Source organism: Furipterus horrens, unplaced genomic scaffold (genome assembly GCF_987537825.1).
Source record: "Furipterus horrens unplaced genomic scaffold, mFurHor1.1.pri manual_scaffold_5, whole genome shotgun sequence".
Classification (NCBI taxonomy): domain Eukaryota; kingdom Metazoa; phylum Chordata; class Mammalia; order Chiroptera; family Furipteridae; genus Furipterus; species Furipterus horrens.
Window position 1 is genome coordinate 161,540,916 of NW_028327175.1, and position 16,918 is coordinate 161,557,833.

The 16,918-nt window shown below is 51.3% G+C and overlaps 1 protein-coding gene across 4 annotated transcripts in view; it reads left to right on the forward strand.

Annotated features, from left to right (window-relative positions):
* Positions 1-16,918, forward strand: part of CDH23 (cadherin related 23) — a 366,095-nt gene that overhangs the window by 169,722 nt on the left and 179,455 nt on the right. For 2 of the 4 annotated variants that reach the window (XM_090278159.1, XM_090278162.1), the window contains exons 9-11: positions 7,938-8,050; positions 9,562-9,750; positions 11,773-11,778. In XM_090278159.1, coding sequence (XP_090134285.1) covers positions 7,938-8,050; positions 9,562-9,750; positions 11,773-11,778 — 308 coding nt within the window. The remainder of the gene's footprint in view (positions 1-7,937; positions 8,051-9,561; positions 9,751-11,772; positions 11,779-16,918) is intronic. The other 2 variants (XM_090278158.1, XM_090278161.1) reach the window with 1 other exon arrangement.

Below are 16,918 nucleotides of genomic sequence, written 5' to 3' on the forward strand. Positions count from 1 at the left end.
CCTGTATTTTTAAACAACAAAACACATGTCTTACAGAACTATGGTACTTTGTGACTCCTTTTTAAAATGTCTTAAATATCTGTCTTCTCAAGTCGCAAACATCTGCCCTGGCCAGTAGCTCAGTTGGTTATGTCATGTCACACACTTCTCTTCGGCAACATTATTTCTGGTAGCTGGCCATATTTCCTATTATAACTAATTTAACTAATCCCATGCTGTTGGACATTTAACTTGTTCCCAACTTTCCTCATTAAACATTAGCACGGTGAGCATCCTGGTAGTTACCTCTGTGAGCACATCCATGATTATTCCCATTGGAGAAGTTCTTCCAGTCGCAGAGTAAAGGTTTTTCAGGAACTAGGGATATTCTGATCCAAGTCATCGCCCCTGGCGATGCCTTGCTGATCCCCATTACTGTGTCTTCAGAGGACGCCTGTCTGAGGCTCCCCGTTTGCAGGGAGCCAGGCACTGCTGTGTGTGAGAGGGGCATGGCTTGACCCTTAGCAACCCTAACATAATAGGCTCTACTATCCTTGGCTACTCAGGTTAATGTTTCATAAATTGGATCCAGTTATTAACAAATTAATCAGAGTCCAGTTTGTGGTCTTACTAGGAGAGGTAATCACTTGTTGGTTTAAGTGAGCTTGATGAAAACCGTTCGTCTGTGAAAGGCCAGCAAGACAAGCAGACTGCAATTCACACCTACTTGAGGGACTTGGAAGGTTACCTTTCCCTGACTAGACAGTAATAACTGTAATTAACTGAGCCTGGCTCAGCTCAAACATATTGCTGTGGCACCTCAGGAGGGGCAGGTAGCCCCAGCTGGAATTGCTAACTGGCTGATCCCTCCTCATGGCCCTGGTACAGTGCGACATCATACATCATGCCCGACCATTCTGCCCCCTAGTCCTTTACACCTGCCTCAGAACGGCCCCAGACATCCCTGCTCTGGTCCACTCATATTCATTCAAAAACCGTTTGTTGAGCACCTACTTGGAACCGGTCCCCCGCCCTCCTGGGGCTTACATTCCAGTGGGGGGCAGGGGAGACAACAATACGCAACCGCATAAATGGATGAAAATAGAGGTTCAGAAACGAGAAGTGGTCTGAAAGCAATAAAACAGAATCATGGAGAGGAGCGTGACGGGGTGACAGTGGGTCGGTGGGGGGTTAGGGAGGGCTTCTCTGCAGAGATGACATTTGAGCTGAGACCTGAATGCAGACGAGGCGACCAGCAAAGGTCTGCAGGGAGAAGGCTCCAGGTGGCTTCAGGAAAAGCCTTGGGAGGGGATAGGCCTAATCCCCCCACCTCAAGGGTCCGATGCCTGTCCCCCGACTCCACTGAAAGCTGAGGTAATGAGGTAACCCACACCACTGGTTGCCATATGTTGATCACAAAGCCATTGAATGCAGCCCAGCCCAGGTGCCACCCAGGATGCTGGCTGCTTTTGTGAGCAGGCAGCTAAGTAACTATTTTTAATTCATAAGATATCTTCCAAAGCCCCTATCTCAGACTGACTCCCAATTTTCATTATAACATGATCTGATTCTATACCAGACACAATTATATGGTTCCGTTGGACAGTTACAGGCGGCTTAGGCTATACACACATAGCTGTTTAACGGGCTCCCCCTGGCAGTGGGGAAATGAAAATTTGGGACCTCTGGCAGGACAAATACTCTTTAGCTTGGTGAGAGCCTAGCTGAAGTCCTTGCTCCACCCGTCACTGCCTGGATGACCTAGTGCCAGTCATTCTCTGTACCTTAGCTTCCTCATCTGGAAAATGGCAATAATAGGACCAATCTCATGGGAGTTTAATGCAAATTGAAAAAGATGTGCTGGCAAAATACTTTGCCAGGCACAATACATGTTGGCTATTTTGGGAGAGGCCCTTGCAACTCATTCTGGATGAGGTAGGCCACAGCTGGGACTAACCTGGTCTGATTCTTCCCTTCAGAAAGCAGGCACAGCAGGGAAAGAAGGAATGGGGACCAAAACGTACACCGACTGTGCCAGGCACCCCGATATGTGTGCTACACACATGATCACGCCTCTTCCTCACGCAGCCCAGTGAGGTGGGAGCTGTTACCCACACTTTACAGATGAGGAATGTGGCTCAAAGGAATCGGAGGTTTGCGGGGAGCGGGGGGGCGGGGGGGTTCTCACAGCCCATAAGTGGCAGAGCTGTTGTTGACACCTGGGTCTTTCCTCAGCAGGAGAGTTTATGCACAGGCAGTGGTGGTCACTTGGGTAAACTCCAGGCAGAGGCCATGACTAAAAGAGAGACCACCAGAGGGAAAGGGGTGGAAATCCCAGCTCTGCTCACTTCCTGGGGAGAGTCCCTGACTCTGGGCCTGGGGCGGGCCAGAGAAGGACCAGGGTCCCGCAGGCCATCTCATCCAGCCTCCTGCCTCCATGCAGGGCCTTGCATTTGAGTGGATGAAGGCCAACTAGATCATGAGCTTTTTATAAGCATTGCTTTCTTCTTTTGTCTCTCCCAACACAAGGGCAGGCCCAAAGGATGTCCCCACCTAGTGTGTGCCCACTGATCCTTCCTAACTGCTGTAGAGGGGGAGCAAAACTTCAGGCCATCCCTCAGATATTTCATGAGCATTGTCGTGGATGCCACAGGGGCGAGAAGCGGGAAACCCCAGCCAGACGGTCTCCGCAAGGCCATGCTGGGTCTCTGGGCGTGAGTACCAGGGGAGCCCCACAGCACAGGGCAGGTCTGAGGGTGCCAGACCAGTGCTGGGCTGGAAAGACTGAGAGATGGCACAGCCTCCAGGATTGACTTCCTGAGGCCAGTGACACTGGAGGGAGATCTTCAGATGGGAGCCCTTGCTTTTTCTTTAACTCTGAGGGCAGAAAGAGCGGTCTCTGTAAGCCCAGCGGAGCAGACAAAGCAGTTGAAAGTCATCAGCCTGTGTTCCCACACGCATCATCAGCCACTCACTAAACTGCTTTTCGCCGAGACCCAGCTCCGCCATGGGTCGAGATGCGGCCAGGGAGATAACAAGGGGACAAGATGTAGGACTGATGAGATTTGGCAGGGGCCAGGGGAGGGGGGCCGGGGAAGGGGAGAGCCTGCTGGCCTGGAAGGCACGAGGTGGTGGGAAGGTGATTGCTCCTAGGTTCAGAGAGAGAGCTGCCTCCCTCTCCCTAATTCTGACTATCCACCCACCTGCACCCCCACCCAGGTTCCCTCTCCCACTTTCTCCCCTCCACCCTGGCCATCTCTCTATGTATCACAGAAGCCCTTTGCTTGACTGCTGTGCCCTCTAGCTGCCACTCGACCTCTCGTTTTTTACACCAAACTGGGCAGCAGCGCCTGCACCCTCTGTCCCCAGTGCTGTTCCCCACCGGCCCTCATATCTCAAGTCTGACCTAGCTCATATATTTTAATAAATAAGGGAAGGAGGGCTGTGACTACCCCTCGGCAGCCTTTCGTGCTCCTGCACACTTGATTCACATCCTCTTTCTTGCAAATCTGAAGAGGGCTTGATGCCTAAAGCTTCTAGAGGAGGTGGCTGCCCCCAAGAGAACCAGCGGGACTCACAAGGACCTGCTTCTTTGCTTGTGTGAATGCCTGAAGTCACCAGTTCCAGAAGCCCTGGGGCACTAGAGGTGCAGCCTGTTCCTCCCCAGAGCCCCTCCCCTACCAGGTATCTCCACACACACCTAGGACAGCACCTGTCGATCCAAGGGAAGCAGCTGCCCTTCTGCTCAGCAATGGGGGCTGAACAGGTGAAAGGCGTCCCTGATGAGCCTCCCCCAACCCCCCCCCCCCAGTTCCCATGGGACTTGGATAAAGAATGTCAGGAGACCAGAGGGCTGACATGGGGATATCAGCTTCTAGGATAGCAGAGAAACTTGTATGCATCGCTGCCAAGCTACAGCCCCTCAGGGAAGAGAGAACAGTAAGAGGGAGAATAAGGAAAGGGTGCCAGGAAGTGGCGACCGCCCTGAAGGGTGAGTGATGCAGAACGCAGAGGCCAATGCCCAGTGCAATGCCCTCTGGGTCTGAAGGTTTTGTACTTGACCTTGACCCCAGGGATGCCTGCTTGTACACGTGGGTTCTTGGTTGTGAGGCTGTCCTGGCAAGAAGATGGGGTTGACTTGGTGTTCCCACTGAGCAGACAGCTCTAGGCACAGGCTTCTTGGGGGGGACGGGGGCAGAGTGGAGGAGGTGGGCCACAGTGTTGAGAGCTTCCTATGTGCCAGGCACTGTGTTAACTCATTTAATCCTCACAGCAGCATAACTATTAGTAACTATAGTGATTTCCATTTTACAGACCAGGAAACTGAGGCCCAGATATGTTAGGTAACTGAACCATGGTCACCCAGCTAACAAGTAGCAGAGTCATGATCTGAACCCATTCAGTCTGCCTCCAGAGGGCATGATTTTAACACCTCTCTACTCCACCCTGTGTTGCTTTTCTTCGGGGGCCTTAGCTCCGCAAGTGATACTTATACGTTCAGTAACGTGATTGTATCATGAATGTGGACCTTTACTGTGAGACCGAAGGCATGAACCTTGCTTGCTTTCCTCTACTGACTCCTCAGCACCTTACACACAGTAGGTGCTCAGTATGAACAAAAATGAAAGAGTGAGCTAATCAATCAGTCTTTGAATGAGACCTGCACTGGGCCCTCCGTTTTGGGGGAGCAAGCTCTCTTCCTGCGCCTGACCCAGCCAGCATCCTGGTGAGTGCTGATGTTGCTGTGGTGATAGTAGGAACATCAGACCCTGTACCTCAACCAGGTGGCCTTGTCAGCTCCCTGGGTGTAACCCCTTCTGGCTGTCGGTCCTGTGAGTTAGTGATTCATACTTGGCAGGAGGTTGGAAAATGAGATCCACACAGAGAGAAATGTGTGAAAAAGCAGTGTGTGTGTGTTGGGGGAGGGTCCTCAGGTCCGCATGTGTGCCAATTGGGGAGTATTTGCCTGCAGGGTTCTTGGAGAAGGTGTGTAGGTCGGAAGATGGAGTTTTTTGTGTCCTAGGGACAGAATCTGGGTTTGGGATGGACAGTGTGGCCATCAGTAGAGTGAAGGGGCCGGGTGAGAGGTCCTCAGTGAGTGCACCAAGGTAAACAACCCTATTTTCCAAAATAAAAACCAAGCACATTGTTCAGCAAGGGCCTTCTGGTTTGTGAATGATTTATAGGGAAAAATCTTGCAAAGATAAAAACTGAATCACATTCAGTTAAACATTTGATAGGTTCCTTTATTGGGAAAAATAAATTTGTATGAAAATCTGGAATGATGGGATGGGTGCTGGAGGCGAGAGCTGGAGGGGGGCTTGTCCATGCCTCTGTGTGTGGTGGGGGAGGGGCTGGGTGACAAAAGGCTCTGAGGTCTTGCCTCTGGGCAGTCCTTCAGCTCAGCCTTTAGGGGCCCAGAGGAGCCAGCCCCCATAGGGCCCTGTACTTCATGCCACTTCAGCACTGATCACCCTGTAATGTGAATGCTTGGTTGAGAGCCACATCCCCTACTAGGCTGTGTCCCTGGTATTTTGTAGGAGCTGAGTAACTTGAATGGGTTAGCAAATGATCAGCAGATAAAAGCAAGCATCCTCTAGTTTCCCCAGCAGCAGAATTCCTAGCTGAAGAAACGTCCTTATATTCATGCACATATAAGCCTCCTTACAGCCTTATCCTTCTCACGATACAAACATGGAAGGTACCCAGGTCTCTCCAGGACCACAGGAGAAAGCTTTAAGCAAGAAGGAGGGGAGAGGTGGGCTGGAGTGATGTCCCCTCCCTGGCCTGGCCCAATGTCAGAGTCCCCAAAGCTCACAGTCTGAGAGTGACATGAAACCTGAATTGGGCTCCATAGTCATCAGCAGCTTGTCCCCTGCTTGGGCCAAGCTCTGTAGCAAGTGGGAGGACAGGGTGGGAGCAGGCCTCTAGCCACCAAACAGGTGAAAGTGGGCCACCTAGTTGACCAGTACAGGGTCGGCCAAGAACAGCCCCTGTCCCAAAGTCTAAAGTTAGAAGAGGAAATTGTCTCCCCTCTACTTTTTCCCTATTTAATCCCAGAGATGATGTAATCTTCTATTACAAATTCCTTTAGAGCTGGGGAAAGGGAAGAATAGGGAGATACAGCAGCTTCCACGGATGGTCCAGGTGTCCACCTGTGTGTGTTGAAGGCCTGACGTTAGTTCCCTCCTATGGAATCAGTGTCTATCCACCCCCATTCCAGTCCTGCCTGTCCTCCAAGGCCCAGTTCAAACAGCACTTACTGAGTGCTTACTTTGTGCCATGAGCTGGTGTGTGTGTGTGTGTGTGTGTGTGTGTGTGTGTGTGCCTATATATATATGAGAAAACCAAGACACAGAGAGGTTAGGTAAGGTGCCCAAGGTCACACAGCTAAATAGTGGTATAGGGAATCAATGCTACCTCGTCCATGAGCCTTACCATCTGTGAAGAGCCTCACTGCTATGAACTCAGAGATACCCATCACCAGGCTGCAAGTGCTTTGGAGTCAGAATCCCAGGCCTTCCACAATGCCAAGTGCAGGGCATTGCTGACTATGTAGACAAGCGGCAGCGAGTGAGTGAGTATGCAGATGAACCAACACTCTGGTTAATGAGGAAGAGAGGAGAGTGGAACTGGGATTTTCCCAGGTAAAACAGGCGAACTCCCAGTCTGGTGACAAGGCTTCAAGGGCAAGTACAGGGGCCCAGGTGGGCTGGGAGCAGTCATCGTTCAGAAACGTCCTCGCTCCTTGGCATCCAGGAGGCTTTTAGGCTGCGTGAAAGGTCATAGAAGAAGGGACAGAACAGTGACTACTGCCTCGGGGGGTGGAGGGGTCAGCAGGAGAGGTAGGACTGCCTTCCAGGAGTGGGGGGCTGGCACAGGCGGGAGGTAGGGAGGAGAGGCCAAGAGAGGAAGGTGGCCCCTGAGAGACAAGGAAGCAGGGACGAGCTGGTGGGTTAGGAAGCCTGAGGCAGCCACTGTGAGGGCGCTGGGAGCCTATAGGCAGAATGGTAGAATGAAGCTGGTGGGGGAGAGGGGTCGGGTACAGAGGCCCCCTTTGAGCCAGCGTCACTCGTGTATGATTTCTGCTAGTACTTTACACACATATTTTAAAATTTAGTAAGTACTTAAATACTTATTCTTGAAACTGAATTATGTTTTAACTTATATTTATCATAAAAGGAAATTTTACATCATTGTCATAAATAGAAAATTAAAATAGAACAGAATAGAGTAGAAGAGAACAGGACCATAAAATAAGCACAAAGGAAGCAAAACAAGGTTACTGCCTCAGTCCATTGGGGCCACCATCACAAAATAACACAGACTGGGTGGCTTGTAAACAGCAGAAATGTATTGCTTACAATTCTGGGGCTGGGAGGTCTGAGATCAGATGCCAGCCCGGAGCTGTGTGGGGTCTTTTATAAGAGACTAATCCCATTCATGAAGGCTTTACCCTGGTGACTTAATCACCTCCCAAAGGCCTCACCTACTAATACCTTTGCTTTGGAGGTTAGGATTTCACCATCTGAATTCCAAGGGGGTAGGGGTACATAAACTTTCAGAAAATCAAAGTTACCAAGTCCTAGCTGGGCACTGCCCGCTCTGGAGGCTCTGAGGTGAAGCCCACTCTCTCTTTGTTGAACAGGAAAACGAGTGGGTGTTAGAGAGGTGTTACCAACATGTTAGCACCAAACCAAGACTTTCTCCCGGACTCAGAGTGAATGGGCATGCCATTCTCATTCTGTGATTCCATGCTGTCTCCTGCCTGGGCCGCGTACTCTTGTGTACTGCCGTGCGCTCCTGTGGACTCCAGAGCTCTTAACATTCCTCCTTGAGCCAGCTTCCATGTTAAGTTACTAACTCATCCTTAACAGATGGAGAGGAGCTGTGGTCTCAGCCCCCGGTCCACTTGCCCTGGGCCCCAGTCACACCCAGAATGCTTCTCTCCCTTGCAGGGAACACCAACAGCATCTTTGCCCTGGACTACATCAGCGGAGCACTGACCTTGAATGGTCTGCTGGACCGGGAGAACCCCCTGTACAGCCATGGCTTCATCCTGACTGTGAAGGTGAGAACCAGACCCCTCCATGTAGGTGGAGGGGATGCCCATGTGTGGTGCCAGCCTCCAGCAGTGGCCAAGGCAGAGGTTCCCAGGAGGCACGTCACTTCTGTTCTCTCACCCTGTGCTGATTCCTGGGGCTCAAGCCAATGCATATCAGGTGTAGGCCATGTCAGGGGCTTTGCCGGGCACATAGTAGGTGCTCATCTCATGGTCCTTAATGTTATTCATAATTCCAAGTTCTCTGCTGTAGCCACCTCAGATTCTTAAGTTTACCCCATTTTTGGTTTTTTTATTTTTGTCCCATTTCTAATTCTCGAAGCTTCCCTGAGGCTGTCACCTTGTTAGGAAACAGCAGTGCCGTGGTCCCCACAATGGAAAGTGTGGCGCAGCCACAGCCACACCCACTGTAACCATCTGCCACTCACGGCCAGTTTTAATTAAAATCAATGACTTGCTGAGCCATTCCCTGAGAATCCCATTTAGGGCATGGATTCTGCATGGGCCACAGGGTTCCCCCCAGCCATCGACTGGGGGAGGGGATGGGGCAAAGCCTGAGGAGAGGGGCTCTGAGAAGGAAGCTCTTTCATTGGTATGGGGAGGATGTTGCAGCCCAACCTTGAGAGGGCTTGGGGCAACAAGGGGTTAAGCAGCCGCCTCGCACTCACTGGCTCCTTCCTCTCCACCTGATGTGCATATGTGGGCCAAGTGGGAAAGGGCATGCGAACACCACCTTTCCACCACCCAGCACCAAGCCTGTGGGCCCCTCTCAGCCTTCCTTCCTGAGGAGCGGCAGCTGCAATGGGAGAGAGCTGCTCCCTAGTCCCATGGCAGCCACCAGCTCACTGTGGGACCCTGCACTCAGTTGTCCATCTTTAAATAAAGTGTTAGGTTGATGCCCAAACTCAGCTGTGAATCTAAACCCCCTGGGGATCAGGTGAAGCATACCTAGTCCTGGGCCTGTTGCCCAGAGACACTGGTTCAGAGGTTGGGTGGGCACTGAGAATCGGTATGTTAGAACCTGAGGGCTCTGGTCCGGAGACTGGGCACCCAGGTATCTGAGTCCATCTAAACCTGAGTCTGATCCAGACCCTTGTGGTGCCCAGCACGGTGTTCAGGCCATGGAAGATACTGAATTAGTCTTGATCATCCGCCAAATTGCATCAAGACTCTCACTTTGCCCCTTGATGAGCTCCCATATCTGTCTTGTCCTCCCTACCCCACCTCATCCCCTTGGTTCTAGAATCCTACTGCCTAAGTTTGTTACCTACTCTGGCTGTGTGTCCTTATGCAATTTACTTAACCTCTCTGAACCTCAGCTTTCTCATTAGTAAATGAGGATCAGTAAAATGGGAACGCTAATGATAAGACTCTTCGTCCCGGGGCTGTGGTGAGGATGAAGTGAGAGAGCAGAAGCGATGTAAAGTGCTGTGTCTAGCATGGAGAAAGCCCTGGTAAATGATAGCTATTATTGTGTTCATGGCTGCCTTCAACCTGAAGTGTTTGTCGTCTATCTGCAGGGCACAGAGCTGAATGATGACCGCACCCCATCTGACGCCACAGTCACCACGACTTTCAACATCCTGGTTATTGACATCAATGACAATGCCCCGGAGTTCAACAGCTCCGAGTACAGCGTGGCCATCACTGAGCTCGCCCAGGTCGGCTTTGCCCTCCCTCTCTTCATCCAGGTGGAGGACAAGGATGAGGTGAGTCCCCGGAATATAGGGCCCACCTCAACCCACCACCCTTCCTGGGCTGCGCAACTCTGGGAGAATCACCCGTTATCTCTGTGCTTCCAGGTCCCCATCTATAAAACAGAAACAAACATTTCTCCCTGCTGTGTTCTGAGGATAAATAAGGTTGCAAAAACCAGTGCTCTCTAACTTTTGGATTACCCCCTACATCCTGCAAAAAATGTTTGAGTACATACCTCCAACATGTAGTTCTTTATTAAGAAGCTGTATCCATGATCATATAAGTGCTTTCAATGGGATCCCAGGCCATAAGGAGGCAACAGAGGTGTCTGGGATGCCTGTATCCCCTTGCCCAAGGACCTGTCTGGCTGAGGCCAGTCTCAAAAAGAAGGGGCATGGGCCTCAAGTGAGGGAGAGGTCCAGAGGGACAGAAGGGAGGAGACTCCAGGGTGGGGCTGCAGCCCCCATGAGCCCTGGCAGGCAGGCAGGCCCTGTGTCATCAGCGGCCGACAGGCCAGGCCGAGATGAGACAGGCTTCTATATGGATGGGACCCTCACAGCCTGCCTCCTCCCCCAGTTTCCTCTCATGCCACATCTCCGCTGCCCGTCACAGCCACAGTGGCCAACAGGACTTGTATTTATTACCACCGCTCCCCCGGCCCACTCTGCTCAGGAACTCCATTGGGTTTCCCAGCCCGAGGTCCTTCTCTGCCATCACTCCTCACTCGGGCCCCCGCACTGGCCTTGCTCCAGGCCAAGCTTTCTCCTCCTGCCCCTGTCCCCCCTGACTGCTCTGCAAACCGCCCAACGTGCCCACCCAGGAGCCCTTCCTCCCACATTCCTTCGCTCTCCTGCCAGCTTCTCTCACCCGGACATAGTCCCCTGTGAGGACTCAGGGCCACAAGGGCATGTCAGTCCCTGTGTGTGTGTGTGTGCACATGCACATGCGTGTACGTACCTCCATCTCCTGCTAAGTCATTTCGAACTTAACCTGTCTGAGATACTAAAGTGTGTACCAAATGCCTACTGTTTACAAGGATCTATATTTGGCCCCTTGAGGGAGACCAGGAAGTATAACCCATGGTCCCTGTCCCAAGGACCCAAGTGTATTTACCTTTTAAAATACATACAGAAATGTAGAAAGTTTAAAAGGTGGAGATGAACAGATAGAACAACAGCCCAAGAGAACAGAGGCACTGCTACCGGAGCGTGGGTCCAGGGTCCCATGACACATGCAGTGAGGGCTCCAGAGCTCAGCTACAGAAAGGGGACGCAGGGGCTGGGCAGACCAGGAAAGGCTCTCTGGCAAGAGTTGGACTACCGCTGAGCATCCGGGCATAAATCAGATAATGAGAATCAAGAGGGCTGGCAGGGCGGGCGTTGGCCCCCGGGAAGGCCCAGAAGGAGAAACCTGCAAGTGGATCGAGGGAACAGAGGGCGATTCATGAGATTGATCCAGGGTTTGGGTGGTGGGCTGGGACTCAGCCTTGGAGGATCTTGAAGGGCCTTGAATGCCAAGCCAAGGAATCTGAGTTTGCTATTAAGGCAACCTAGCCAGGAGGTAGCTTGTGTAATGGTTCACGGCCTAAGCTCTGGAATCACATGGGTCCATTTGCTAGTTCTGTGACCTTGGGTGAGTCAGTGACCCTTTCTAAGCCTCATTTCACTCATCTGTGTAAAAAAGACATAAGAGGAGAATATGTCCATTTCTATTGCAGCAACAAATTAGCACTGAAACAGAAGTTTATTTCTAAGTCACATCACTTGTCTGGCATGGGGGGGCGGGGGCCTCCTCTCTGTAGTCACTCAGGTGCACACCGCGGTTCCATTGGTCCCTGCAGCAGGGAGGAGACAGTGGGCAGGTTAAGCACCAGCTCCTCTATGCTAAGTTCTGGAGTGAGCCCATCAGTCAGAACTAGCTACATGACCCACCTCGATGCTAGAGGCTGCAGAATGTGGGAAAAGAGCTATAAATGTGTTTGCCACAGGAGATATCAACAGGGATATGGAGAGGAGGAGATCCGTGGCACATAGAACCTAGTGCAGTACCCGCCATACACAGGGGGGTCCAGGGAGCGTCTCCACCAGCAGGGCCCGAATCCCCAGGGCCCTGCCCATCGTGACTGGTGGTGGGATTGATCTCAGGCTGTCTTTGCTGGACGCCTGTCTGAAGCGTGTACAGGAATGCTGAGGGGTGTCTGGGTATGTGGCCTGCCTCTAGTGATCCCTCCCACAGGCATCAGCATGCCTGCTGTATACATGGAGTCCAGCACTGCCGGGGACCATCTGCTGTTTTCCCCATGGACTTGGCCAGTGTTCCACTTCTCTAGGGCACAGTGAGGTGCAGGAAGAGAGCTACCCACAAGGGGCAGGCGTCCCAAGACCAGGTCTTCTTCACCACATGGTTATCTGGCTCATCCTTCAGGCTCCCGATAGAACTGCACCCAAACCACCTCAGATGGGGTCCTGGGCTGCTTCCTAAATTAGAGGGAGGGGCTGCTTTCTGAATTACCCCGATGTTTTTTATATCCCATATCTTCTCTACTCCCCAAAACTCCAGAGTGATTCAGATCTGGATAGGTCATCGCTCCCAAGGCCCCGTCCTGGGTCCTGAGGAACAGGCCCCGTGTTCCCAGGCTGGAGTGTTCAGCCACATCGCCAGCAGGAACAGAAAGGACAGATACCATGGACACTTGAGCACAGCCCAAGTGTCTAGAATCTGGGGAAAACTCAAAGAGAAATCAGGCAATATTTGTGAAAGAGGTGTTTTAAAAATTGTGATTTCTTCCTGTTTCCTTTCTGATGGGAGAATCCGTCTCTTGAGATTTGTGTCTCGGTTGAAGGTGACTGTGGATGTGCTAAGTGTGGCAGAAAAATGCACTCTTTGAGCAAACTTGGAGGAAGAAAGGGAGCATGAGCAGAGGGGAACTCCCTTTGTCACGGATTCTACAGAACCACGTGATTTTCCCTTGCACTCACCATGAGTGTGATTTTGCATTAGTAGTGTGGTGGTCACAATACCTGTCTCCTGGTTAGACTGAAGGAGCCGCAGGCAGGGGCAGGTCTGCTTTTGCTCACCAGTGTGGCCCAGTGCCTAGTACTCTGCCTGCCACTTGGGAGGCAGTACAGAAGTGCATGTTGGTGGCGTTAAAGCATGATTAAATGATACAGTAACCCAAACTGGTCATCGGTCAGGACTCTTCGGCTGAAGCCCATTCCCACGGAGTTTGCATAGGAACGTGACCCCAGATGTCCACTGTGGAGCAGTAGGGGGTGCTGATGGAAAACAGGAAGGGAAAGAGGAAGCAGTTGCACCTCTCAGTCAGCACTTTGTAGCCATCATTCCTAATGAGGATGCTAATCTAATTCACAGAAACTGGATGAGGCCTGCCATCCTCTCCAGATCTAAGATTCTGCTCGGTTTCTTGCTGAATCTCAGGCTCTGCCAGACCATTCAAAACAACAAAGGTGCTTGAAAGAGGCCCTTTCTACCTCCCAAGAACTCCATCCTCATTGTCAAGTCTCGGAGTAATTTCTTCTCATTTGCCCAGGTATAGAAAACTCACAGAAGCCAGGGAAGGAAGGGATGGGGTGGGCTGAAACCAACAACAACCCATTTGCACTGTGTGACAGTTGAGATGCAAATAGATGGTTGTTATGCAAATCATGCCAAAAAAAAAAATCTGAAGGCAAAGGCCCCAGGAGTCATTCTTGGTGTGGAAGCTCATCTCTGAGTTTCAAATTAAAGGCTGTGGCAGCTTCATTCCCCGTGCCTGGCTGCTGGGCGGTCTCCGTAGCTTCCTCAGAGCTGTAGGAAGCCACAGGAAGCAGGCAGCACACTTGTTCTCTTGGATTCCACCATATCCTCACCCACCCCCTGCCCACAACACATGCTTTGTGTTTTCTCCACTGAGTTCACTTTTCCTGTCCTAATCTTGCCTGTGACCCTCCCCAGGCCTACCTACAGCTGAGCCAACCCCAAGCTGTCATGTTTTCCTAGCTGCATGAATGGGGATATTGGGATGCTTGGAATTTTATGTTCAGTTGTTTTCAAAACCTGCTTCTGCCTAGAAGGGAGTGGATGATCTGTGCTCTCCATCCTGCCTCTGAAGGACTGTGGGAGGGATGCAGGGAGTTTGGGTGGGGGGGCTTTCACGCCTCTGGCTGCTTTTCAAACTCCAGCAACAGGGTTTGTTTTTAAATCCTGCTTTTGCATTATGCATGACCCCTCCCAACTGACTCAGAGAACTAAGAATTGACAGTTCCTCTCACCTGCCTGCCTGTCAGGAGAAATACGCTTCGTATACATCATGTCTTTCTTCTCGGGCATTGGGAGCACTTGGCCCACTTTATTCCTGCCTCATTTTGGACCCACAGCTTCTCAGAACATATTTGCTGTTGTCCTCGAGAACATTTTTGCAGGGGAACAGGGTCAGAGTGGGGAGTGGGGTGCCAGTATTCTCCCACAGGGCCTCTCCTGCCTCGTTCTGACTGCTTCTGGAAATTGGAATAGTTTCAGAATGGTCTTCAGACCTCATTGATTTGCTTCCCTGCCACCTTCCTGAGAGACTATATCAAAATTTTCACAAGTGGTGGGGATCATACACTCATTCACTCAACAAACATTGTGCACCTACTCTGTGCCGGACAGTGAGAAGATAGTGCTGAAGATGGGGTCCCTGACCTCCATGAGCTTCTTTGTCATCCCAGTGGGGAAGCAGGAAGAATAAGCACCAGCATCATTGCAGGTGGAAATTAATATCAAGAAGTCAATAGACAGGGTGAATGATGGGCTGGGGGAAGGGGCTATTTTGGACTCAGCGGCACAAGAATGCCTTCCACAGAGGTGCTGGTAGAGCAGGGGTCACGTAGTGTGGAGGGACAGCCACCCAGAGCTGTGGGCGGAAAACCCTCACAGTGGGTGCCCCCTGCATGGGCAGCGGTCCCCGGGAGTGGCCTGGCACTTTCAGGCGGCAGAAAAAAGGCTCATGAGGCTGGCCAGGGGGAGCTTGAGAGAGCTGGAGGAGGTGAGGCGACATCATGTGCAGATGCCAGGCCAGGCTTTACCAGCCACAGGGAAGTATTTTTCTGTTACCCTGAGCCCAGTGGGGAGCAAGGGAGTTAACATGTTCTGAGTCTTCCTTCTTAAGAAGCCATCTGATTGCTGTGTTGGAAATGGACTGTCAGGGGCCAGGGTTGAACACAGGGAAAGGTAATAGTCTCCTCCACACAAAACTCTCCCACCTCCCCTGACTACCAGTTCCAGCCAGCAGAAGCTTTCTAGCATCTACCTTGAAGCTCTCTTGCAGTTTAGCCATTTTATTCTTAAGTTGTTTCCAAAAAGCAAGGACCCCTGGCCCTTACAATGAAACCTGAAGAGTCCTTGAGAAACTGTCTTCAGAACTCTTCCCAGGAGGACACTGAGTGGCCACCTTCAGTCGTTGTGACAGAGCTCTCCCAAGTGAAAACTGGCCCAGGATTTTGAACTCTGGCCGCAATATTCTGCTGCTAGACCTACCTCAACTGCCTGTGGGAGGTGGCAGACAAAACACAGAAGCCGGGCCCCACCTCAGCTCTGCTCCTCACTCTCAGGGTGATCCCAGGAAAGTCATGGCCCCACTGGGCCTCAGTGTCCACCTCTGGAAAGCTGTGAGTGGGTCCTGTCATTCTTACTTAAGACTACACATCCTAACATTCTTTTGGTCCAAGAGGACCTGGGTGCGGAGGTGAGGGTGCCACCTGAGCATCCGTCTTCACTCCCACCCCTGACATTGGCTCATCCTCCCTTCCCTCAACTTGCTCCAGCTGCCTCTGCCCCCCCCCCCACTTTGGGCAGAGGACCTGGCACCTCCATGGGCCTCACCTCCCCCCCTCACCCCTACCAGCAACCTTTCCCAGCCTGCTCATGTACATATTTATTTGGTACCACAGGTTAAGGAGAGAGAGGCAGCTGGGGTGGTTAAAAGAAAGGGCTTTGAAGCCACAGTGCCTGGGTTCAAATCCTGGCTCTACCATTTTTGATCTGTGTGACTTTAGGGAACTTATTTATCCTCTCTGATTCAGTTTTCTTGTCTGCAGAATGAAGACAATTATAGAACCTGCTTCACAAAGCTCTTATGAGGATTAAATAAATTACTATGTGTATTTAGAACAGTGCCTAGCCTACAAATGAGAGCTATGTGTATTATTGTGCCCTTTCCAGGAAGTCGAGGCTCAGAGAGGTTAAGGGGCTTCCCCAAGGTCACACAGACAAGGACGTCTTAGAGCTTGGCCTTGAACTCTCAATCCTGTGCTACTCGCATGTAGTGCAGGCCTCCCTATTTGCAGCCATGGCTCTCCATTTACTTCAAAGTTTTGGTCCCACCGTCCAGGTGGGCCTCCCACCTCCAGCGTGGCTGGTGGGAGGGAGGGAGGGAGGAAGGGACGGCAAGGAAGGAGCACCTGCACTACAGAGGTGAACAGAGACACGACTGTCAGGAGCTAATTCCTATTTCAGGCAGAGATGACATGATTCATTTGTTTGAGGGGCAAAGAAAAAAACAGAGAGAATTACCCACCTCCCCAAGGAGAAAACATCACCAAATAAATAAATAAAAGAAAGCAAATGACGGGAGAAAAAGCCATATTCCAGAATACTGGGTTCATTTGCAGGGATGGCGAGTGGAGCAGTGGGAACGGGAGATTGTTGTTCTCCGGCTAACCTTGGCACTGATTTTTATCCATTGCCCCCATTTTCCATTTCACATGTGCTCCAGCCTCTCAGAGAGCCCAGCCACAACCTTGCATTTATTTAAATTTATTTTCATGTTTGTTTCTATTAGTCAGTCTGTACAGCCTGCCATCTCTCTGACTGACCCCTCTCCTCACGCAGCCCTTACGGTTGTGTGGCTGCAGGCCGCACAGGCTCCTCCCAGGCTTTCTTTCAGTCCAGGGGTTCTTGACCTGGGAGTGGGGGTCCATTGAACCCCTGAGGCATCTGTGACCCTGGATGGAGAAAACTCTGCATCTTTATTTTCACTGACCTCTAACTGAATTTGAACACTCCCTTTAATTATGAAAAATGAAACAAACCACAGTGGCATTGGTGGTACCTGTGACTTTGACCCCAAGAGAAATCTCAGATATTTCACATTCATATTATAGGTGTCCCGGGGACCTCAAGATGTCATTTATATTCATT